Source organism: Delphinus delphis, chromosome 4, assembly GCF_949987515.2.
Source record: "Delphinus delphis chromosome 4, mDelDel1.2, whole genome shotgun sequence".
Taxonomy (NCBI): Eukaryota; Metazoa; Chordata; class Mammalia; order Artiodactyla; family Delphinidae; genus Delphinus; species Delphinus delphis.
The window spans coordinates 126,204,231-126,230,215 of NC_082686.1; the positions used below are offsets into that span (position 1 = coordinate 126,204,231).

The following is a 25,985-nucleotide window of genomic DNA, read 5'->3' on the forward strand; positions in this document are numbered from 1 at the left end:
GCGCGGGGCGCCGAGCTGGACTGACCACGGCGGCCCGGAGACGCGAGGAGGAAGCAGCCGGCCCGCCCCTGGGATCGCGCTTTCGCCGCCACTGGGGGTATTGAATTGAGGCACCGCGACTGCGGGAGGCGAGAAGGAAGGAGGAGCCGGCGCGCGAGTGAGACGGGGGCAGAGCCGAAGAGACCGACACGGAGAAGGAAACGGGAGGAGGATGTCTCGCGGAGCGACCGACGCACGGATCAACCCGTGACTCTTACAGCGGCGGGCCTCAGACCCCAGCGCGGACGCGGACTTTGTCTTTGGGGGCCCTGCTCTGCCCTTCCTGGTTTCCGGCAAGATCGCAGAGGAGGCGGCGTGCCTCTCTGCCCTCCAGCCTTCCTCACCATGTCCAAGATGCCGGCCAAGAAGAAGAGCTGCTTCCAGATCACCAGTGTCACCACAGCCCAGGTGGCCACTAGCATCACCGAGGACACCGAGAGCCTGGACGATCCGGACGAGTCACGCACAGAGGACGTCTCCTCCGAGATATTCGACGTTTCTCGGGCCACGGACTACGGCCCCGAGGAGGTCTGCGAGCGCAGCTCCTCCGAAGAGACGCTCAACAATGTTGGGGATGCGGAGACTCCCGGTACCGTCTCCCCCAACCTCGTCCTGGACGGGCAGCTGGCGGCCGCGGCGGCCACTCCCGCCAACGGAGGAGGAGCCGCTTCGGCCCGCAGCGTGGCTGGGGCGCTGGCCAGTACCCTAGCGGCGGCCGCCCCCTCGGCCCCCTCCTCAGGGGCCCCCGGAGCCCCCCCGGTCGCGGGCCCCTCCGCCGGGCCAGGGACTGCCGCCCCCTCGCAGCCCCCCACCACTTGTAGTTCCCGTTTCCGCGTGATCAAGCTGGACCACGGCAGCGGGGAGCCGTATAGACGCGGCCGATGGACGTGCATGGAATACTATGAGCGGGATTCCGACAGCAGCGTCCTGACCCGGTCCGGGGATTGCATTAGGCACAGCAATACTTTTGATCAGACTGCGGATCGGGACAGCGGCCTGGGCGCCACCGGAGGGTCCGTGGTGGTGGTGGTGGCCTCCATGCCGGGGGCGCACGGGCCCGACTCGGGAACTGACAGTTCCTTGACTGCTGTGTCACAGCTACCCCCGTCGGAGAAAATGAGCCAGCCCGCCCCGGCCCCGCCGCAGAGTTTTGGCGTTGGGCAGCCGCAGCCGCAGCCGCCGCCCGTAGGTGGGGCTGTGGCTCCGAGCTCGGCTCCGCTGCCGCCGTTCCCGGGAGCCGCGGCCGGGCCGCCGCAGATGATGGCAGCCCCGCCGCCCAGCCAGCCCCAGGGCGCCGCGCCTGGCTCCGTCCCCCCGGGGCCCAACGGACAGGGGCTGCCGCTGACGAATGTAACCCTGGCGCAGCCCGGCCTGGCCCTGCCTCCGCAGCCCGGCCCGGCCGTGGGCGCTTCTGCCGCGCCGCCGCCCCAGCAGTTCGCGTATCCCCAGGCTCAGATTCCGCCGGGCCATCTGCTGCCCGTCCAGCCCGCCGGCCAGAGTGAGTACCTGCAGCCGCACGTGGCCGGCCTGCAGCCGCCCAGCCCGGCGCAGCCCTCGTCCGCGGGCGCCGGAGCGGGCCCCGGCCAGAACGCCTCCTCCACGGGCGCGCAGATGATGGGCGCGGCCTCCCTGCCTGGCGAAGCTGTGGCCCCGGGGCCGGGCCCCGCGCAGGGCGGACCGGCCGCGCCTGGTCAGCCGGCCGGAATGCCCCCGGCTGCCGTGGGAGGCGCGGCGCCGTCGGGCCTGGTTCCCGCCGGGGCCGGGCAGCCTCAGCCCGCGCCTCCGCCGCAGATGGGTGGCAGCGGCGCGCCATCGGCAGTGCCCGGCGGCCCTCACGCCGTGGTGCCCGGAGTTCCGAACGTGCCTGCAGCCGCGCCCGCTCCCAGCGTGCCTAGTGTGTCTACCACTTCTGTTACTATGCCAAATGTACCCGCGCCCTTGGCCCAGGCGCAGCAGCTGGGCAGCCATCCTCCGGTCAGCAGGAGCGGCAGCATCATCCAGCACGTGGGGCTGCCCTTAGCGCCAGGCACGGCCAGTGCACCGACGAGTCTACCGCAGTCTGACCTAAGCCAGTTTCAGACTCAGACCCAGCCTTTAGTCGGGCAAGTTGACGATACTAGAAGAAAATCCGAACCCCTACCTCAACCACCACTTTCTCTCATTGCTGAAATTAAGCCTGTTGTGAAGCCTCCTGTTGCAGATGCCCTGGCAAACCCCCTTCAGTTAACACCTATGAACAGTCTCTCCACCTCTGTATTCAGCATAGCTATTCCTGTTGATGGTGATGAAGACAGGTATGGAAATCTTATTTGAAATATTTGATGGGAATGCTTGACCGCACATTGTAGTTTAGGATGCAACTGTGGGAGGTTCTTTTCTCAATTTGAGGCCCTTAATGTTTCTAAATATAAAAATTAGTTTGTGTTTAGTAAAATTGATTCATCGGTTCTTGAAAAGACATTAATTTTAGATTACTGATGCTAAAAAAGATGTGTAAGGAGAGAATTGGTGTCACAGTTGTTCAGAAGCACTAAATTGGATAGGAATGCAACATTGTTCATTCAGAAGAGCGGATTTTAGTTTAATCCTCTCAGTTTAGAAGTGGTGGCTAGTAGGTTATGCCGTGTAGGTTTGTCCCTTTATTAGGTATCAATCACACTTGAACACTTAATGGCAGAGTGTTTTGTCAGTGTGAGTTTTGAGACAGAGATAAAATTAGTTAAACATTTCCCATTCTGGAAAAACAGAAAGCCCTCTAGTAGAGAAAGAGCCACGTAAGGTATCTCCTCCAGTGTATCTGGAAAGGCTGGAGAGATAATGGTGAAATGTCAAATCCGGCTTTGAAGATCATATCTTCTTCAGCCCTTTAATAAAAGAGGATAGAAGGTCTGGAGGCTTCCCAGTGACTTCTTTAAGATGCTTTTTTTTTTTTTTTTAAACGCAAAAAGTGTATTGGAAAGATGTTCTTATCTTCCATCAATCTTTTTACTACAGTCAAGGGAGGTGGGAGACTCTTGACAGTAGTGAAAGCTGTAGTTCTTGAAATTAGAGTAATTTTATAGTAAAAGTATAAACGTTAACAATTGGCTCCCTGTATTTAGGGGGGATGCTTTTAAATAGTTTAAGGGAAAATTGGTGTATTACTATACCAATTCTACTACAATTGATGTTTGGTTATGGTTTAATGAGGATTTTAAGTGGTTTTGAGGAAATGTCACATGAAAATTTGATGTAGTGTGTATAATGCAAATGTTTAAAAACTGACTTATTACCAGATATTACATTTAAAAATTACAGAGAAAGTTTCAGGTACTTTACAGTTGGAAATTTATTTTCTGAGGTTTTTGTTTTGAGAGAGGTTAATTTTAGATGTGTTGAAAGAGCAGAACTATTTTTATAGATTTCTTGAATAATTGGTATGTAGACTACAATGAGAGCTGTTAAAGCTTTTTCTTCCTATTTTCTTCTGAGTTCCTTCACATTCTTTTCTTTTTCATTTCGAATTAGCTTTGTATTTTTGTTATATACTTCTTTTCGTTTGAAAAATGCTCACTGAAATTCATCTTCTTTGCCTTTTATAATTCAAAGTTCATCTTTTTTTTGTAGGTGACTTGCTTGTGGGGAGTCTTTCTTCCATTTAAGAACTCTTAGAGAGTACCACGTGTCCATGAGTGAGCTCAGCTAGCTAGTCATGGAGAGATTTTATATGGATGGGACTACCAAGTAAAGACACTGATTCCACAAGCCACTCAAATACCCCTCTTTACATTTTCTGCCATGTTTCACTTTTCACACGTAGGGGCACACCTGAAATGCCACTTGAGTTTATTTGTTCACCTTTGGTAATAGTCAACAGGCATCTTCCCTTTTCTAGCTGCCAGAAGCCAGTTTTTTTGTGATGGGTTGGTAAATAACCATTTGCTTACTACCTCTCTGTTCCTGTTGTACACTGTATCTGTTCAAGAAATGATGACTGGTTTTCTCAACCCCTCACTACCCCAAAAACACATGCACACCTATGAATGAAAAATGTGTTTTCTCTCCTCTTCACACCTCTCAGTTTACAGCATTTGTAATTACATTCCCCAGAACTTTTTGGTGACGATATGGTATGAAGCAGAAAGATCTGTTGATAACTGGAAACTCTGAGATGTATTCTTTAGGGTATGACCACAAAGATGCATTTATTTCTTCTCTTACTTTATTAAAAAAGTTGAATTTCAAGAATCTCATTTCCAAACTTGTGACTATTTGAACTACAGATACGACTGTATTAGTGTTCTTATCAATTGTAACAGTTAATCCAGTGCAGGGGTTTTCATTTGTGTATAGTCCTATTTTAAATGTGGCGCTTCCCTCCCCCACCCAATCTTTTAAAATCTTCACTGCTTATCAAATGTGCATTTCTAATTTTTGTTATAGCCTTTTCATTGGTTTCTAATTTAACATGCCAGTTTCCAAGATGTAATCTTACACATTTGACTGTTTTTGTCACTGGACCAACACACCTGGTGAAGGAATAAATCCATTAAGTAGAAATAGTTTGGGGGTCTTTTTAAATTTGTTTTTTAATGGAAAGCCTTTGTAAAAGAGAGGGCATTTTTAAAGTTGTATCCTTGAAATTAAGTAACACAGTTTTTCCAGGCATATGTTTAAATTACTGAGATGACTACTTTTGAGGAGATAGTACTAACAAAATTGTGATTTTAATGTGATTTTCGGTTGCCTTCTTAAATTAAAATCTTCGTACAATTTTATTTGCAGTCATTCAGATGTAAAGTAAAACATATTGGAGTGAGAGGTCTTGAGTAATTATTAATAGGTTGACGAATTTCAGATCCTTAGAAAATATTTGTAAAAAAAGATGTTTGCCTTTTTAAAAACCATTAAGACGTTAGTAAACACAGTCTATTTCGTTGAGAAAAGGAAGGAAAATGGAAGATTAACAAAAAGATCAGGTGGTTTAAGTTGATATATTAAGCACTCTGTCTTGTGATTTTGTTTGCATTACTTAATACAAGGATCTGTATTGGCTCATTCTGAGACCATTTATTTTAAAGAATCAGACCTTATATACTATCATACCTTTAAAAGAGCTGATGGTTGTATATACAAAATAAGAAAAGTGTTAAATTTGGGAGTTAACATTGCCGATTGACCATATGGTATTAATTAGCATGAAGTTTATATATCATTCTAGTTTATGGTCAGTTGTTGAGATTCTTTAAACTGGAGGATATAATAATGGTTAAAAATGTAGTTCATAAAAAAATGCATAGACACTTTTACAGTGAACGTTACAAAATTTGTTTAAACTACCTACATGCTTAACAGACTCCTATTTGGTAAATAGGGGGAGGTGCAAAATATTACTGGCCATTTTGGAAAAGGAACACGGTACAGATCATTTTCCATAGATAGCTGACCAATGTGAACTCTGTAGGCCACATGCCAGGAACTCTTATGAATGGCTGCAATTGTGAACTGTCAACTGCAACCAAAAGACTGTTGAAAACCTGATTGTAAGGATCCTCTAGTGGCAAATATCTTTATATCTTGTTAATAGTTTTATTTGTGTAGTTTGCTAATGACTGATAAAATATTATAAATTCTGAGTGTTAAATAGTGTGTCCTGGTATGTGCTATAAATATAGATTTTGTTTGTACACTTCATATATATCTATATAGATGTATGTATGAGATATACATATATACACACTTCTTTTAATGGAGTTTTTTTTTTTTTTTAACGTGACATTTAAGAGAGGATTATGTAAATGTATATGAGGAGGCAGAACTGTCACTCTTACTTTGTTTCAAAAATCTATAGGGAACTTTTTAGAACTCTGAAAAAGTCTTAGTGCATTTAGTCTTTAAAAATGAAAGCTCCTTAACTTGAATCTGTGTTTCTTTGGGAGCTTCTGGTTCTTTATCAGTATTGAAGTGTGGAGGTACTTTTGTCTTGCAGCTTTACAGTTGATGTTTAAATCACATGCCAGGTACCATCTTAGGCCTATCTAAGTAAGTAAGGATTTTGTAATCAAAGTGTAGTATCTCCTGTGTATGAGTGACATCATTATTTAGTAGAAAAATGATACTGATGCATTCATCAGAGTGCCATGTTGATATGCTTTAGTCATAAACGTGGCTCTAAGTTAAGGAAATTATCATAGATTTCCAGAAAGGCCGATGATCCAAAAGTGCCTGAAATTCCTAAAACCAAGAGTTGTATAAGTGGGAGCATGGCCTTTTTTATTCACAGTGATACACCATTGTTTAAAATTTTGTGTGAACTAAATTGTATAGGCTGAACATTGGTTAACTTTTTAGAAAATATAAGGGTTTTTATGTGTGTGGAGAAGACACACTCCAAGTAACTAATTTATTAACAGTGTCTTTTTCTTGTAAGGGATGGGGAGGGTATCTTGAACTAAATTGCCTTTATGAGAAGTCATTTTTGTTTTTTCACAGTACTAGTAGTGGGATATATGCTTTCTCCTTTATGAGAATAAATGTAATACCAATCTATTTGTTCTTTGAGAATTCTGATAGCACTAATTTGGAAATGATAAAACATGATACTGGATTTATGGATCTGGTACTTGGTAATTTAGAATAGAGTTTAGTCTTTCTCAGCACCAAAAGAGGTTGGAAGCAGTCATGCTCTATAGAGTCCTCTAGTAACAAAGAGCAGCCCCACCAATCAGATGGTAAAGAAACCAGTGAATCTCTTCCCTGAGGAATGGTTGATAGGGGAGTATAAAAGGATCTTGACTTTTCTCTCCTGAAATGGTAGAAGCTGGGGCGTTGTGGAAGTAGGAAGTAATGGCAGGTAACCAACACAGAAGTAAAGGTAGTGAAATGACATGAAATATGGTCTCAGAAGGAATAGGAACACATGTTAATAGTGAGGAGTAGTGGTCTAATTCCTTCTTTTAATAATTGTTTTAGACCAGTATGTATTTCCTCTTCCAAACAGATACATTTATTTCTTAATTGCATTACTCTTGAAATACGAGAGGCTTTACAAAAACAGGTGTGTCTGGTTAAATGTAGCCTGAACCATGATGTTTCTAAGTAATTTTTTATTAATGGGAAGAGCAGATTTTTAATAAGAAATCTTAATTGATGACAATATTTAAGGGGTCTGTGTAGCAAATTTCCTGAATTGGAATAAATCCTTTAAGTTTGTTTTTTCTCTATACTAAACCAGTAGACTTGTGATTTGAACCTGTTCTTTTAAATGGTGTAATACGAATTACCACATCACAAAGAATATGCATGCCTGAATCATTGGTATAATTTAGGCCTTTCCCACAGCAATTCTGTTGTTGTTTTTTTTGTTGTTTTTTTGTGGTTTTTTTTTTTTGGCTGCATTGGGTCTTCGTTGCTGCTCTGGGGCCCTCTCCAGCTGCTTCGAGCAGAGGCCACTCCTCACCACGGTGCCCTGGCGCGGCCTCTCCCGTCAAGGAGCACGAGCTCCAGGTGCGCGGGCCTCAGCAGTTACGACACACAGACTCAGTAGCTGTGGCCTGAGGGCTCCAGAGCGCAGGCTCAGCAGCTGTGGCGCAGGAGCCCAGCTGCTCCGTGGCATGTGCAATCCTCCCAGACCAGGGCTCGAACCCACGTCCCCAGCATTGGCAGGCGGACTCCGAACCACTGCACCACCAGGGAAGCCCTCCCACAGCAATTCTTGAACATACCAGATTGAGATTACTCTATTTGTTATATTCTTTATCTGGCATTGCTTAGGGTAAAAATTGGGACTCCTCCGTAAAGATTTAGGAACAGTAAACAATTTGTATCATTCCTATACATCATTATGTGACTTTCATGATATAATTTATACACTTCAAATTTGGCTGGTAATATTAAAGGTATATTGATTATCTGCTTTACCTCTAAAAAATATGTGCATAAGTTCTACTTTTAAATCAGGTAAATTAAATTTCATATATGCTACTCTGGATTGCTTATCTCTCAAATTTAAAGCCCCAAATCAGATAAAAGTATTTCGTTTTATATCTTTGTACTCAAGCTACCCTTTGTTAAAAAGAATGAACTCACATTCTTTAAGTTATACATTTGTATATGACAGGTATGTGAAAATTCTGTAGATGATTGAGTTAATAATTTTAATAGTGTTCACCTCGGACATATACGATTAGTAAATGTCTTGATGATTTATACTCATCAGAGTAGGCAAGACAAATAAATGAAGTCTGAATGTTAAATTACTTAAAGCCTCCTTTCCTATAAGCTCTCACTGTAATTTGACTAAAGAGTATTGACGTATAGAAGAGAAACTACGATTAATGTGTCAATTATTATAAATAATGCTGGTGTGTTTTAAATGTTCTTTGTAAAGGTTTAGGCTATCCATCTTCATTACTACACAAGTAAATTGTTTAATCTGTGCATGAAGGATACCCAAAACAAAGTTTAAGGCTGACTAATTTCTTAAGTAGAATTAGAATTCAGTTTTACTAACAGGTTTTGTAAGTTAAACCAAAACAAATCCATGTTATATGGTCTACCTAACTTTTGAAAACAAAACAAAAGCAAAAAAAGGAGAGGGGGCTCCTGATCAAATAAATCAATAGTGTGTTTAATTATGTACTATAGCGTATCATATGAGTAACCATTATAGCCAATGGAGTCAGGCATGCCTGGGCTGAAATTCAACTGTGCTGCATACTTGAGACATTTGACGTTGAGCTAATTATTTAGCCCTCTAAGCCTTGTTTTCCCATATGAAAAATGGGGATAATACCTACCTTGGAGAGTTTGAGAGGATTAAATGAGGTATGCAAGTGATTTGTGAACAATCATGCATAACCTAAAACAGTATGTGTGGCAAACATACATCACAGAAACATCAGTGTTTCAGTGTCTACACTGTTTTTCCAGATCAACTCTTGACATGCTACAAACCATACCAGGAATGTTTAGTTTTGATCCAAAAATGTTTGGATGGCATGGATATAATCAGAGAAAAGGAGACATTGTTTCAGGCCAGAAAACTCATGATGTAGTTAAGTGGTACAGCAAATTGTGTTCTAATCCTGGCTCTTCCACCATTTAGCTGATTTCTTTGGTCAAGTCATTTAACTTTCTTGGTTTTCCTCATTGGTAAAATTAGAATTTGAGCCTTTGGTCAGATTTTAAGATTCCCTGAGTATGAGTCCATACATAGACATGTTTCATGAGAGAGCTGCCAACTTAAACCTTCCTCTTGGTCAAACCCTTTTCATGCCCCCAGACTATTATGTGACAAAAAATGAAGTTTGCAGATACTCGTTAAGTAGGTTGAATGCCCAGGAAAACATTTAAAGTGGCAATATGTGAATCATTCAACTTTTCTTTGTGGTTTCTGAGTAGTAAGTACTGGGATACAGAAATAAAACTATCCTGCCCTCCAAGATCTCAGGCTATGTGAAAATAATTACGATTTGAAGTTGCATACTTTGATATACGTTATAGGCTGTGATGGAGTAAATTTAAGTTATTAATGGGAACAATTTAGGACATCAAGTCAGATTTGTGTGGGGATGAAGTAGTTAGACTGATTTCTGTTTAAAATCAACTTATTCTCTGCATAGGCAATACATTTATACAGTTCAAAATTCAAAATATATGACTATAAATTGAAAGCCATTCTGCTACCTCTGTCTTCCAGCCACCCAATTTCTGTTCTCAGAAGCAACCCATTATTACTTTTGCTTTCTTCTGAAGCTAACTCTAGAGTTGAATCTTAAGAGTCATTCAGATTAGGTCACTGATGAGAGAAGCAGATGATTTTCCAAGTAGAAGGCAGTTTTGTGTAACAATATGGAAGAGTGAGAATATGTCAGATTTGGAACATGATGTGATTAATTTGACAGTAATCAGAGTGAAGGGTTTAAATGTCACGGAGAGAAATGGAAATTTTTATCGTTTAAGTCTATGGTTGCTGTTAAGGTGTTTCTTGAAGCTTTTATTGTTAAAGTAGTATGTATCTTGGAACCATTTCAATACGCTTTTTAGTGATTATTGTATTTTTAATTAAAATCTTGTGGTAAAGTTGTGTATAAGGAAATCCTGGGGGAGCTCTGAATCCTAGAGGTGGAATTCTCCAATGGAATGTACTAAATAGCTTGGTATACCTGGCTCTAAGTTTATGAATTCTGTTTGCCTTAAGTGTTCTGTTTGCCTCAGTAGTACCTTAATAATGATGAAATATTTGGTATATGTTAAGATACTGTACCAAAAGTTGATCTTTATACAGCATATTTGGAAATCATAACCCTATGTTAAACATAGACCAGGCTTAATTGTTTCAGACCGTATGTATACATAATCTCATTTTATCTTTTCAGTAACTGTAATGAGTGTTTTTCTCCCCTTTTTTATGGATTACGGAAACTGAGTCACTGAGGATTTGAGTCACACAGCTATTAAGTCACACAAGGCATAAGGTCAGATTCAGGCCTTCTGACTCCAAAGCCAGTGCTCTTGGATATTCCCGGAGTTAGTTTTGTTTTATTACTTTACTGACTGTAAGATAGGATGAAGGAAAAGCTTCTGTTGGCCTGATCTGTTGTGTTGTAACCCTTTACCTAAAGGATATTTTTTAAATCATTTAAAATCCCTAGATGATAACGTTGGAGATGGCCCTTGTTCCTCGCTTACTGTATTTCCCTGGTTTCTATTTAGAGATTTCTGAAGTTGAGCTTTGACATAAGAGAAGGAGAAGGTATTTGCTGAGGAGAGGGCTCATGTACCTCATTCCTTAAGCGTCAAGAGTTTTTTAGCTTAGTTTTGAGGTAGAATATATACGGATGTTTCTCCTCGCTATTATGTTAGTTACCCTACAAAGATAGTATCTTAGTTTAGCAGGTAGACATATGTCACATTTAAGTTACTTTCTCATGTACTACTTTATGTACTTGGTGATTATCATGACAGACTGTTCAGTATATAAAGTCAAGAAGTATTTTGTTCGTTGGTTTGGAAAATTTTCTACAAATAGGAAAACAGTGTTTTAGGTGAGTCTTCCTAAGAAGTGCTTGATTGGCTTTATATTGAGTTCAGTAGCTTACGTTGACATCAAATATGTTGTTAGAGAACTGTTTTCAAATTTTATTTCTTGAGCAGAAGAGAATTTGTGACCAAAGCTGCATAAAATTCAATATTTCTAACACATTTTTAATATCATTTGCCTCTTGGTGCCTTCAGATGTCATAGACTGTAAACTTGAAATGATCCCCATTAACAGTGTTTTCCATGAACTCTTAATTTCCTCAATTTTATGCCATTCCAAAACAGAAGTCTTTGATGATCAGGCCCTTCAGTACTTATAGATGGCTCTTTTGAAGTTCTTGATCAACTATGTTTCACAGACATGACTCCTTTAATCTGTGCTGCTAATCAATGTTTTGAGACTAATTGTTGCTATTTGCGAAAAATCAGTTTATGGATAACATCCCAGCTTAAGTATTCCAGAAACCAGAAATTTCATATTTTATAGTAAGACTAAATGTTTATCCGTGGAATCTCAAGTATTTAAAATTTTTTACACTACATAGATTGTATAACTCCATATGGCTTATTCATTTTGAATATATATGTAAAAAGGAATTGTTAACTGCCAGCTTTTGCAACCTAAGTGTATTTGTTGACATGTTCTAAAGACTTTTAAGTCCATTTATAGTGCTGTATTTTATTTCAGTTATTTTTCTCACCCCCAAGATACACGACCAACTGCAGATATGTTCTCTTTTCACTTCTATATTTGACCTATGAGAAACATTTCGTTATTAGTATCTATGCTGTAAAAATACTGGAATTTCATAACTAAAGTCATGTGACTTTATTTAAAACCAATTTATTTGGCATTTGAACTTGATTCAAATTAAATATATATGTATATATTTTTCCAAGATCAGGGGATCTGAAGTTCTTCTAAAGAATATCTCCCTTAAAAATATATTGTAGGGGGCTTCCCTGGTGGCGCAGTGGTTGAGAGTCCGCCTGCCGATGCAGGGGACACAGGTTCGTGCCCCGGTCTGGGAGGATCCCACATGCCGCGGAGGCCCGCGTACCGCAAAAAAAAAAAAAAAAAATATATATATATATATATATATATGTATATATATTGTAGGGCTTCCCTGGTGGCGCAGTGGTTGAGAGTCCGCCTGCCGATGCAGGGGACACGGGTTCGTGCACTGGTCCGGGAAGATCCCACATGATGCAGAGCGGCTGGGCCCGTGAGCCATGGCCGCTGAGCCTGCGCGTCCGGAGCCTATGCTCCGCAACAGTGAGAGGCCACAACAGTGAGAGGCCTGCATACCGCAAAAAAAAAGATATATATATATATGTGTATATATATATATATATATATATATGTATATGTATATATATACATATATATATATATATATATAGTAAATGTTCTTTAATGAATTTTGAATTCCAAACTTGCAGAATAACTTCCAAGTTTACTCTTTGTTATTTTCTTGTATTTACTACCTTCCTCTTTGTGTCACTCTGTTTATTTTAAACCCAAAGTCTCCAAACAGACCTGTGTGAATAGCAGACTTATTCCCATATGGTCTTGGGTGAGCTGGTAAAAAAGCCAAATTGAGTTTTCAGTTGGTTTAGTTGGCTTTCATTTAATTTGGCAGACTGATTTTCTAAGTACAGTGAAAAAAAGGGGCCTGGCAAATAGATCTTGAGAGGATACAAGCTGTTAAATAAACAGTAGTCAGCAACCTCTTAATTCTTTCTTGATATTAGTAGGTCCAATCAGTGCCTTTAATTGCCTTAGACCTAGTCAGGAGAAAAGTAGAGAAACAGTTAAAAGAACAGAAAGGAGTTGAAGTAGGGGAAGCAAAAAGAAGTACACACACTGGAGACTCCTAGTTAATCAAACAGTTGCTTTGGTGACACACTGGCATCTAGTGTCTATCTGCCTTTCCCAGATTTGGATCATCTAAAAGATACCCTACTGATTAAAATTTAAAATGCCTTCTAGAAAATATTTTTTTTTTTTACAATTCAGTAGATTAATATATGTCTTCTTAAAATTTTATTTATTTTTGGTTGCGTTGGGTCTTCATTTCTCCATACAGGCTTTCTCTAGTTGTGGCGAGCGGGGGCTACACTTTGTTGCGGAGCATGGGCTCTAGGCACACAGGCTTCAGTAGTTATGGTGCACGGGCTTAGTTGCTCCATGGCATGTGGGATCTTCCCAGACCAGGGCTCGAACCCGTGTCCCCTGCATTGGCAGGCAGATTCTTAACCACTGCACCACCAGGGAAGTCCCCAGTATGTGTCTTTTAAGTTTTGTTTTGTTTGTTTGTTTATGTATTTATTTAGTTTTGGCTGTGTTGTGTCTTCATTCCTGTGGGCGGGCTTTGTCTGGTTGTGGAGAGCCAGGGCTACTCTTCATTGCAGTGCATGGCCTTATTGCAGTGTCTTCTCTTGTTGCTGAGCATGGTCTCTAGGCATGTGGGCTTCAGTAGTTGAACTCGGGCTCAGTAGTTGTGGCTCGTGGGCTCTAGAGCACAGGCTCAGTAGTTGTGGCGCACGGGCTTAGTTGCTCCGCGGCATGTGGGATCTTCCAGGACCAGGGCTCGAACCCGTGTCCCCTGCATTGGCAGGCGGATTCTGAAGCACTGTGCCACCAGGGAAGTCCTGATAATATATGTCTTTTTTTTTTTTTTAACATCTTTATTGGGGTATAATTGCTTTACAACGGTGTGTAGTTTCTGCTTTATAACAAAGTGAATCAGTTATACATATACATATGTTCACATATCTCTTCCCTCTTGCCTCTCCCTCCCTCCCACCCTCCCTATCCCACCCCTCCAGGTGGTCACAAAGCACCGAGCCGATATCCCTGTGCCATGTGGCTGCTTCCCACTAGCTATCTACCTTACGTTTGTTAGTGTATATATGTGATAATATATGTCTTGATGTCCTGTGAGTTTTGAAGTCATGGAATTCTATTGAGTATTTTATTTGATGATCATTGATACTTGATTGCTATTCCAGTAGAAGTTGGAAATAGTTTTCTTATTGTACTAATAATACTGCAGATTCTCCTAAGGCACTAGTTAGGGTCTCAGAATTGCCATGTTGTATCTGAACCTCATTTTGACGATAAAGATAATAACTGTCATTTATTGAGCATTGACTAAATGCCAGGAGCACTAGTTACCTATTACCCTGCAAGGCTAGATGGTAATACCACCATTTAACTGATGGAGACAGACCTAGAGAGGTTAAAATTTAACTCTGTTATATGTTTAGCATAGTGGTTTAAGAGCATAAACCCTGGGACCAGATTGCCATTTAACTAGCTCTGTGACATTGGGCAAGTTACTTCTGTCTGACCCAGTTTCCTTATCTGTGAGATGGGAATAATAACAGCACCTAGCTCTTAGGGCTGTTGTAGTATTGAGTTAATAAATGTAAAGCACTTAGAATAGTGTCTGGTATACAGTATTCTTAGCTTGCTACTGTTATTCTGCTACAGCACCGGTCAGGAATTTTAGAAGTGATGTGGCAAGTTTTTGTTGGCTCCCTATTGTATGGGTTGGGAGTGGCGGAGACCATGGAAATATGCTGAGGTGGAGACAGAACTGTTAGAGAGCAGGTTTGTCAAAGGTTAGTCTCCTGAGAACTTCTGAGATGTGAGGTGAAACCAGCATGCTGAGAGCTTGCCCCATTAAGATTCTATAGTTATAGCCCTGGGGAATGTGTCTCCAGGGAATAGTAGAAGTGGATGGTGATAATGGTGTATAAGTTCTTACCCCTTAAAGGGGCACTGTACAAAGGCAGGAAGTTAGAAGGCTGCCCTCCAATTGCAGCACCATTTTTTGCCTTAACCCAGAGAAACCACCCATAAATAAATGAATTCTGAAGGTGGAAATTGTGTCAAGTCCAACCCAGAGAAGGACTCATTGGTCACCATCAAATCCTGTCAAATAGGTCCTATGAAGAATTTTCATATCATGAAGCTATTGTTTAACTAATTTTACATGAATACTGTACCTGAGAACAGCTTTGTTAAACTGTTAAATGTATAGGGATTTATAAAGGCATCTGATACAGAGTAGTTGTTGATTTTGGCTATGAACTGGTCACATTCATATGTATGTAAATATATACACACACAACTGGGTGCTAGTTAGTATTTCATTTTATCTGTATTACGCCTTTTTTTTTAGAACTGTGATCCTGAATTGTTAGGGTCTGCTGGATTTTGTCCAGTTTTAAAATTTCTTTCGAAATGTTTTTAATCAAGCTTATGTGGGTTTTTCTTTTTATTAAAGCAGTTGCATGGTATTAGAAATCTAAAATCGTTTTTTTTAATTTTTTGGGAAATGAGTTTATTTTATTTTTTTAATTTTTATTGGAGTGTATTTGCTTTACAATGTTGTGTTAGTTTCTACTGTACAGCAAAGTGAATCAGCTATACGTATACATATATGCCCTCTTTTGGATTTCCTTCCCGTTTAGGTCACCACAGAGCATTGAGTAGAGTTCCCTGTGCTATACAGTAGGTTCTCATTAGTTTTCCATCTTTTTTTTGAAAAGTAAGTGATTTTACTGTACTTTCTCAACTTCATTTCCATTTGATTCTTGGATCTCACAGGAATCCTTCAACTGCTTTCTTCCAAGCGTTCCATTTGAACACGATTCAGGAATCAAAGAACCTCTGGGATAGGTATGAATACTTTCATATGGAATGCATACATGCAAAAGTGTATGCATGAACTGCTTTGTACTGTAATGGTTTCTCATCATTAAAACTGATGTTTATTATTTTAGGAGGGGGGAAAATCACATGGTATCTAGCATGGGACAAAGCAGCAAAATAAACCAAAAGGACAAACTATATTTTAAATAGAATATAGACATACTTTCCTTTTTACTGCACTTAAAAGTGTATTTTTTGAAGGGCTTTTTCTATTGGATTTTATTACATGAAATATCCCCTTACCCATGTGTATTTAATGTGAAAACATATTTTATAAAATAAACTACCTACAGTTATTTTAATTTTGTGCCATTTTATATGATTTCTCTGTAAAAGCCTTAGTAACTCAAAGCAAAATGTTATTTCATATTAAGAAATTGGAGGAAGGAAAAGACTAAGGTATCAAAGTAGTAGTCATTGTTTAATTCTCGGCAAGAAAATTTAACCTTAAGCTTGTTTGCTAGAATTCACCAGATCTGCATTACTGTTTTATAAACCCCTAAAACAGTTTGTTTTCTCACAGAAATGTTGTATAAATTTTATTTTTAACTTTTTAAAATATAGACTGAAGTCTTGGAGTTCATGTATGGCAGCAGATACTTTGGTTTATCTTTCTGCTTAATACACATTTTAAGTAGTATATGCTCTGTTCACTTATTTTGCTGAATATTTATTAGCACTCCATCATTCTGTGTCTAATTAATAGAAGTTGAGTGCAAACAATGTTTTTAAAACTCACACAAAGCTTTGTTAGATTCTTTTAACTCTGCTTGGCAGTGCATTTGTGTCCTTTGGCATATTTTGGATAACACTCCTAGACTCAACTGCATCTCTTTCATTAGAATAGAGTATTGCTATGTGCATGTACATGTCATGTGAAGACATGGTCTACATTGCTCAGAAATGATAACAGTGTCTTAATTCTTAGGCTTGATTTACCGTATCACTCAAGAAATTTTCTAACAAACTGTCTTTTTGGTGATGTGTTCCTTACTTAACTTAAAAATGTTTTTAAATGGTTACTTGTAGAACAAGAAGTTTTAAAATGTATAGTGCTATGTTTATAAATTCAATTTTTAAATTGTATAGCTGTAGCAATATAAATTGAGACATAAATGTAAATTGTGGCATGAAACAAGCATGAAGTTTTAATCATTCAAATGGCTTACCAGATGTAGCCAGGGTGAGTACTTTGGGGCGTACTTTATACTTTTCCCTTAGAAAAAGGAAAAATAGTACTCTTTAGAAATGTTATAAAATAGTTTTTAGATATATGGTAATTTATTTCAAATAGCTAACTTTCATGAGCTACCGTGACATCAATATGAATAATACCTATTATTTTCATCAAAACATGTAGAAAGTTTTGAGCTTTATCTTTTATAATTTGGATCTAATTAAAAGATTTCTTTTCATTATAAAGCAGCTGTAGAAGTTGCCTGCTCATCATTTGTTACAGCTAAATACTCCTTATCTGTTTTCTTTTTTAGATACCAGAAACATTTAAGGTATCAGAAATCAGGCAGGCTGCTTTATCTATAGTTTCTCATGGGTTGAAAATATTTTCTCTTCTTCTTGGAGCCTCTTGTCCAGAACCAAAGAATTTTAAGAGATACTTGGATACTTGTCTATAGTGTGTTAGTGCCAAAATATAATCAAAACTTATATTCTATATCAGCCATTCTTCACTGTAAGTTGGCATGTTGGTACCAAGGTGACAAGCCTAACGCAGTAGAAACTGACTAGTGGCTTCCTTTTAGCTTTTCAACTAGCTTAATTAATTTTCAGTTGAGAAGAGCAGTAGTGTCTGGCCTTATTAGTTCTAACCATCTACAACTTCAGTTGGCAGGTATCTGCAAACTTTTTAATAGGCTATGAGCTAATAAAGTATTGTGGGACTGTTTATTCGTTTTCTTCGCAGACAGGGGTTGAAGATTAATGTGTGTTAAGCTTTGAAAAATATCTCACCAAGCTGCCTTGTTCATTTTTGGCTATTATAAATTTAAGACTTTTTAATATTATTAATAATTTGGCAATTATCAGTATTTTTCAAGGATGATTCTATTAAATAGAACCATTCAGAGATTTAAGGGACTATAAATTCCTTACATTATCTACTTAAGAGGTATAAATTTGCCTATCAATGTGGATATATACCATATTTCAGGCTCCTGTTTATGAAATCTTAGAAATCATTTTCAGTAGGGGCAGCTTTTAAGCTCTGTGCCAATTTTTATTAAACCTGCCCTAGATATGTGAAGATTCTTGGTTTTTGCCTTACTTGAAAGACTGGTATATTTTTTTCCCCAGAATTCTTTCAGCAGACTATCTTTTAATCAAAATATAAGTAACTAGTATACCTTCCTCACATTGACTTAGAGCTCTCTAACGGCCCGTTTATTTTCTCCACTATTTAAATTAGAGTTAGCAAGTTGAGAAGCTTTCCCTCAGTCTGCTTCTGCCTATATTTAGATATTCTCTCTTTCCATTGATACCCAATGTTTTATTCAGTTATTATACTAAAGTCGAAGCTCCTGTCAAGCCTTCCTTTCCCTTTTCCTGTAGGTGCCATCATTTTCTGTCTTCTGCATTGTCATCAGGGAATCAGTAAGCTGAAATCATCACCATAGATACTGATAGCTAAAATAATACAGGGAGCCCAGATTATTTGCATTGACTGTTTATTAAAATGAATAATGTAGCTTTCTGGAGATTACCTTACTCTCCAGAAAGCTTTTAAGCCCTGTGCCAATTTTTAGTGATAGCCTAGCCTATTGGCATTTCAGAATAGTAACTTGAAAATTTGACTTCCTGTTTTTTCTTCTTTAAAAAACAGCTTCCCAGACTTAATCATTATTGGCATTACTTTGTTAAATCGACAGAATTAGTTTAGAAACCTATCCTGATGATCACTGGGGAGCAGGCTCTCGTTGGGAGTCCTTTGTCTGTAAAAGCTAAGGGTAAGAATTTATAGCAAACAACTTTACTCTCTTGTAAATATCAGGTCAGTAAGGTAAAGGAGTACTAGAGGGAAGAAACTTTACCTCAGGTAGCCTAAAGGAAGAAATCAGGTAGCTCGTAAGGATTTACCCTTATTGATAAACACTTAAAAGTGTTTCTGCCTCAATGAAGAAAATACTTAAATGTAGTTAACAAATGAGAGTAACAGTTGCTAGGTGCACCATCTCCTTGAGTCAGCTTGTCCTTCCTCATGATAGCACCAATATTTAAAGAGAAATGAATAAGGAAAGTAGTATACATGAATTATTAACTTAAAATGGATGTCTGAGTAAGTTTATGTCTTTTTCTAGATACTTGATGATTTCAGTTAAATTAAGTCTTTATAGTGATTACTTACATCTATTTACATCTAGTTTCACAGTTGTTGCATTAAAACGTTCTTGTTAAATAACCTCAAGTATTTTGTGTTAGAAAAGGCATCCAATATTTCCTGTCATTGTGAGATTTCATTTTTGAAGTTAGGAGTAAATCAGAACTAAACTACTCCTATGACACGATTTGTTTTGTTTCGCTCATACTCCAGGAAGCTTGGATATATCATTAACATCCACTTGTTAACCCAAATTGTAAAAACTCAGGTTTCAGAATTTGGATAATCTAGTTTTTGAATGCTCGGTGCTAATGACTTTTTAAAAATCTTTTTATTGAAGTATATTTTGTATCAGAAAAGTCCACCATTCATAATTGTACAGCTCAAACTGAACACATCTGTGTGACTAGCACCCAGATCAAGATACAGTAGTATAAGCTCTTCATGACCCCTTCGTGCCCCCTTCCTATTATTTCCCTCCTCTATCTTAATTTGCAGTAAGTGGAATCATACACTATGTATTTTGTGTCTATCCTCTTTTATCCAGTATTATGTTTGAGGTTCATCTATATGTTTCTGCATAGTGGATCTGAACTACATAATTTTAAGAATCACCATGGTGGGTTACTTGTTAGAGATTTTTACTGGTTAAATGTTGTCTCCTAATAATTATACTCTAAGTACCTTGAGGATATAAGCCCAAACTGTTATGTAACCACACCAAATATATTTCCTAACAATTTGTACCTAGTACTTACATAATTTATTATCTGATTATATTTTGACCAATTTCAGTTAAGGGTATCTAGTAGAGGGTAATCAGAGATGCTAAAAATTAGAGGAAAAGTTTTTAATGGCCTGTCATCTTTTTAGGACTGGATCTCAGATTTAGATGAAAACCTAAGAACATGCTTATAAAATGTTCAGATGACGTTAAAGCAGGAAGTCATAGCTATTATTGGATGAAAGCATTTGTGAATTTAACAGTCTAAAGTATGTGCAGCAATTGAGAAAGTGAAAGAACGTGTATGTAAATTCAGGGAGGTTGAAACTTAAGTTGAATAGGTAGAGTAAAAAGTACCTAGATACTGGTTGGCTGCATTTTACAGTAATTGGTTAGCAAGTGACAAGCCTGCTACAAAAGCTAATGTAATTTGAGGCAATATTTATCTAACTAAAATGAATAGGAAAAGATGGTGACAGACCTATTGTACTCCATTTCTATAGGATAGTTACTCTAAATACAAAGCTAACTAGAAAATCTACTTTCTTTATATTCCACCTGGACAGCCAGGTGGGTGTTTCAAGAGGCAGGCTTGAGCTTACTTTCTGAAAGGAGATGGGCCCCCAGGGAAATAGTCTTGCCAATCACTAGAAATAATAAAGCTGTCATCCTATTAATCAGGAATGTTTGACTTAGAGGTTTAGAGCCAATTACTTTCAAAATCCCTATGTGTGGAGTTTTATTGCCCCACCACTTAATTCTAAAGGAAAAAAGAAAAGAGGTAAGAAAAGTTTTGAAATTGATCTACTTTACTTCTGTTTTGTCTTTGTTGCCCATGATTTTAAGAAAACCTCAAAGAGCTGTGAATTTGCTTAAGGAATGGAAGGCTAACAAACTATTCTCTATTAGGGAAGAATTCCCATGTCAGAGACAATTAAGCGGTGGCCACAAATTGGGAAACCAATGGTTGGGTAGAATTTGGTCGTGCAGAGTGAAAGGACCAAGGAAAAGGCACCTTCCAGTTAGAGGAAATAGTGTGAACTACTGTGGAAGTACAGGGCATATGTGATAAGGATGGTTAAATTTGATTGGTGCATAAAACATTTGAAGACAACAGAGAAGAAATGGTGGATTGGGTAGAGATCAAAGATATTAGAAGGGTAATGAAGGCCTGAATTAGGCAATGGAGATAAGGAAAGAATGGTTATCAGAAGGTTAGAATTAAAGAATTTTGCTACTGATTGGATATGATAGGGAAGCAGTCAAATTTGACTCCAACGTGTCAGACCTAATTGAGGGAATGGTGGTACCATTAGGAAGTATTAGTGAAATAGTTGGTTTGGGAAGGAGAAAATAGTGATGAGATTTTGTTTTGAGTCGAAGAGCCAGTGGAAAGTCAAGGTGGAAGTAAATACTCAGGGTACAGCTTTAGCTGCAGACTTGCAGCTTGGTAGAGAAGTTAAGGCTAGAAGAGATTGAAGAATCTTTTATTTATTTGTTTGTTTGTTTATATTATTTTATTTTAGAGTTCAAGCTTTAGGAAAGGCTAACATTTCCTAGGAACAGAGTAGGGAAAAAGGGTCAAGCCAGGACCTTGGGCAGCACTACCTACATTTAGAGAACAGCAGAAACTTTGAAGAAGATAAGTGGTCTTAGAGACTAGAAGATTCTAAGAATATTATTTCCTAACCAAAAAGAAGGGAAAATCTTTGAATCTCTGTTTTGAAAAAATTTTAAATTTTCAATAATCTTACCAAGTTCAACATTTGTTAACATTTAGTCATACTTGCTTTATCATCCTAACATTATTTAGGAACCATTTAAGAGTAACTCCAGATAGCATGTCTATTAACCCCAAAATACTTTAGCATATGTTTCCTATCACGTAAAAAGTAGTATAATTACCAAATTCAGATTTGTTAGACTATTATCTAATATGTAACATACAGTTCATATTCACATTTTTGCCAGTTGTCCCAATAATGTCATTCATGACCATTTTTTACCTGATCCAAGAGCCTAAACAAGATCACAGATTACATTTAATTATGAAACACCTATCTTTTTTCCTCCTGTCTTATATAAATAAATAAGTACTTCACTTCTATTAGCCTCCTGTAAGATTGTTTAAATATTCACCAATAAAGGAAGTGCTAATGTTCTGGATGAAATACTGGGAAAAAATGCATCTGCTTAACTAGTCTGTATTATAGGGGCTGGGGAGAAGAGAGAGGAAAGGAAGTACTGCCTGAAATCCAGCTAAAACAACTACTGGGATTAGAGAAGTTTTTAAGAGGAGTCTTTTATTTCTCAAAGTTTAGTAGGGGGGTGGCAAGAGAAGAACATGTGGATATTAATGTGGGTATATCCCTTAGAACAGAAATTGAGGTATATTCTTGTACTAGTTTTTTCTGTACTGTGATTTTTATACATATGTATTAAATTGGGATTTTAATTATCTTGAGTTGAGAAAAAGTAGTATAACTTAAAGACATTTTTACTCACCACTTGGGTTCACAAAGTATGTGACTGCTATCCTTTATGGTTTGTTGTATCCTCCTAGTTTTATTGTGATAGTTGCCTAAGGTGGATTGTCTGCTGCCAGATTTCTAACCATAGATCTGTATCTCATTGTTTGAAGTGGTGTTTCAGTGGATCCTAAGCATTTCTTCTCCTCTTAGCTTTTCTGTGGCTAGCTGAAATGGGACACCTGACATGCTGATATTATTTTCAGCACATGACTGGGCTTCAGAATTGGTGATGAGAAATTATTAACTGCTCATCCACTGTTACATGCTTCTGTTCATGTGCTTACCACCTTCTTCTTTAGTTAGTAAATTTTCTCTACATAAGTCACCACAGCCTACCTACTCTGAGAGGTCTTGATAATTATTTTCAGGATGAAATTTGAGAAACAATTAAAAAACTCGGAAATAAGGTCTCTTTGTTATTGTTGTATTTTAACTTTTCACCAGATGGGTTTTAAGTAAACCAAGCCTTTGAACAGAACAGAAACGTGTGTGTATAATTTGCTAAACCCATCTTATTTTTTTCCTGAAGAATCTAGAACTCTAGCAAAGCTTTTTAAGAGAAGACTCTTACTGAACTTGTTCAGATGAGAAGGAAATTTAAATATAGCCTGAAATTATTGAACCAGAACAAACATATAACATCTGTTTGGGGTTTTTTTCCATTCTAGTTCTTCAACAATTTAAAAGTATGAACTCATACCTCTTCTATGTATTTAAACCTGCAGATAGTTTTGGCAGCCTATTGAGAAGAAAGAAATATTAAGTGGAATTATTTTAATATTTTGTTTTCATTAAGATTTGGGTTGATAGGTAGTTAGATGAGAGAAATGACTGACTGTATTCTAGCTGACATTCTTTGTGTGTGTGTGTGCACTTGTACTAATATTCTAAATCACGCAAATCAGGAAATGTGTTAGATTTTTGTGATGGATATAGAGCATTTAAATGCATTTGCTTACCAGAAATTAGCTTCTGTGTTTAGGCTTCACTTGACAACTTCTAAAATTTTTTCCACATTTGACAAGTAAATTTAAATAGGTGGTAATAATTTAGAATGTGTATTCATTGATAAATATCCTCAAGAAATAACGTTTTTATGCTGTTTTATTTCCTGGTTATTGTCAAAGTTTGAAGATCCTCGGTGATAAATACTAAAAAATTTGGAAGGTGCTCATTGTATTTTTTTCGGTTTTTTTTTTTTTTTTTTTTTTGCGGTATATGGGCCTTTCACTGTTGTGGCCTCTCCCGCTGCGGAGCACAGCCGCTCCCCAGCATGTGGGATCTTCCCGGACCAGGGCACGAACCCGTGTCCCCTGCATCGGCAGGCGGACTCTCAACCACTGCGCCACCAGGGAAGCCCTTTTTTCGGTTTTTAATTGTAATATTTGGCCCAGAAATAGTGGTGCTGTAACCTGTATCCTGGAAGCCAAAAACATCTTTCTATTAATACATGTCTACTAGTGGTAATATCAAGATAAAGAAGGTATTCTCTTTCTAGACCTACACACTATTAGAAGGAGAACAGGAAGGGAAAAAGAGTTGTTGTGTCTGACTAATCCCACTCATGTTCACAGTGACTATTAACCATTAATCTTCAGAAAATTTCTGTCTTTATTTACAGCAGCTGTTTCTTAGATATTGCTAACTTAGTCCAGAAAATGCTGCTAAATGTATGTCTGGGATGGTCATAGCGTAGTTTGTTTCAAGAAATTAGACGTTAACTCTTAGGCGTAACACGTGTTGATATTTAAAATTTTAAGAACAGTTACATTTCTTTTATGTTAACTGTTGTTATAACAAGAGCTCGAGGTCAAATATATAGCTCTGTGTTATTAACAAAGCCTGCAGGACCTTATTGCATATATTTGAGTAACACACAACTTGCTTCTGCTTACTTTGTTTTTCCATTTTTATCTTCTCCCACCCCCAATTTCAATTTCCTTTTTTTTTCTTCTTTTTTTTGGTCTCCTCTCTATAAGCTGTTTCTACTCCTTTTGAAAGAAAGAAGAGTATGAATCATTTGTGAATAAACATGATCTGTTAAAAAATATCTATCACTATCTTGTTAGAGCTCTTTTTCAAAGCTGCATTAATGAAATTCTTGCCTATCTTTCACCAGTAGGTGCATTTGATACAATACATAAAATGCTAAACATCTTTTTTTTTAAGTTTTTAACATAACTGATCATTGTCTTAAATTATATCTTGGCTCAACCACAGGTACAAGTTTCCTATAATTGTGTATGTCTTTTTATATGTGAGTTTCTTGGAACACTGTGTCAGTGTTCTTATTCTGTTAGGTACGTTTGGGCTAATTTTTTCCCATAAGTTTATCTTTGATATTTCTAGCCTCATTTCTCCAATACATATGGAAAGACTATATGTAATTATCAGGGGCATGCAGGGTTGCCCCATTTTCCCCTTTTCACCATTAAACAATAAGTTTTTCTGACTTTTACAGAAGCAAGCATTGATCTATATGATGTCTAAGAATTCTCAAAACAGTGTAGTAAACTTATTAAAGAAATGTGTTTTACGCTTTGAAAGTGAAATTTTGTACCAAAAGAAGCTAAGCACATTCATTCAAATAGCAAGTTCCTTTAGGAACTCTTAGGTATAGGTTTGTCTGATTTCACATATCTGTTTTCAAATAATGACTTGGAAATTGCAAGTCATCTACCTCTTTGCCCCTGTGCTCACTCTTTTGTTCTATTAATATAAGTTTGCCATAAAATAAGCTAAATAATGGTAAACTTAAGCCTAGTTATTGCTGGACTATACTATAAGAACTTTCAATAGCACATTCTCAGTTAAATGGGATTTTTTTTCCTCAGCAATTAAAGAAGAATGAAATGATATCTATAGGAAATGTTCAAGATTTGTTTTTGATAGCAATCTTGCCAGAGATTCAAGATTATGATTGATATATTAGAACAGCTTTCTAAATAAATATTCATTTTTAGGAGAATTCTAATTTTAAGTTAAATTTTAAAGGATATCTAATTAATCTTAACTCTGTTACTCATCCACAAGCACTTCAGTTACTCAGTTTTATTTCAGATTTTTAATAAGGATTTCCTACATGTTGGAATTTAGTGATTGAAACTCTTCAGTTGTGAGCCTTTTACTCGGTAACAGCTAATTTTGAAAATGCATGCTCGGGAAAAATTTGATACAGAAGTTTTACATACTTTCAGTGTATACAGCTCTTACGTCCTAAATTTCCTATACATTTGTATGGTGCACACACCCTTAAAATTATCTTTTTTATAAGCATCACAGTAAAATAACTAAGTCTGCTTTATATGGCTGGTTTAATTCTGTCTTCCAAAGATTTTTTTTTCCAGGCATTTATCATAACAGTGCTTGTTGTTGGCTGGTCCTTTAACAAAGGACCAAGTAGTCTGCCCTTTAAATGACTAGTTCATCAAAGCCTTACAGACAAGCAAATTACCAGCATTACTGATAGATATATCTCAGGAAGCATTTACTTTGCTAAATAAGTATTGTATCTTCTCATGAGACTTGTCCCTCAAAAGAGTAAATCATTAAAGTGTCTTCTTTTGTTTTTTAAATTATGGTAGTATTTTGGTTGATAGGAGACAAGAATTG

At 38.1% G+C, this 25,985-nt stretch overlaps 1 protein-coding gene across 1 annotated transcript in view; it reads left to right on the plus strand.

Moving 5' to 3' along the window:
- Positions 1–238: 238 nt before the first annotated feature.
- The window catches only part of TSC22D2 (TSC22 domain family member 2), a 49,862-nt gene continuing 24,115 nt past the window's right edge, over positions 239–25,985 (plus strand). Inside the window, exon 1 of the mRNA XM_060011414.1 lies at positions 239–2,333. Within this exon, the coding sequence (XP_059867397.1) occupies positions 385–2,333 (1,949 nt within the window). The 5' untranslated portion in view covers positions 239–384. The remainder of the gene's footprint in view (positions 2,334–25,985) is intronic.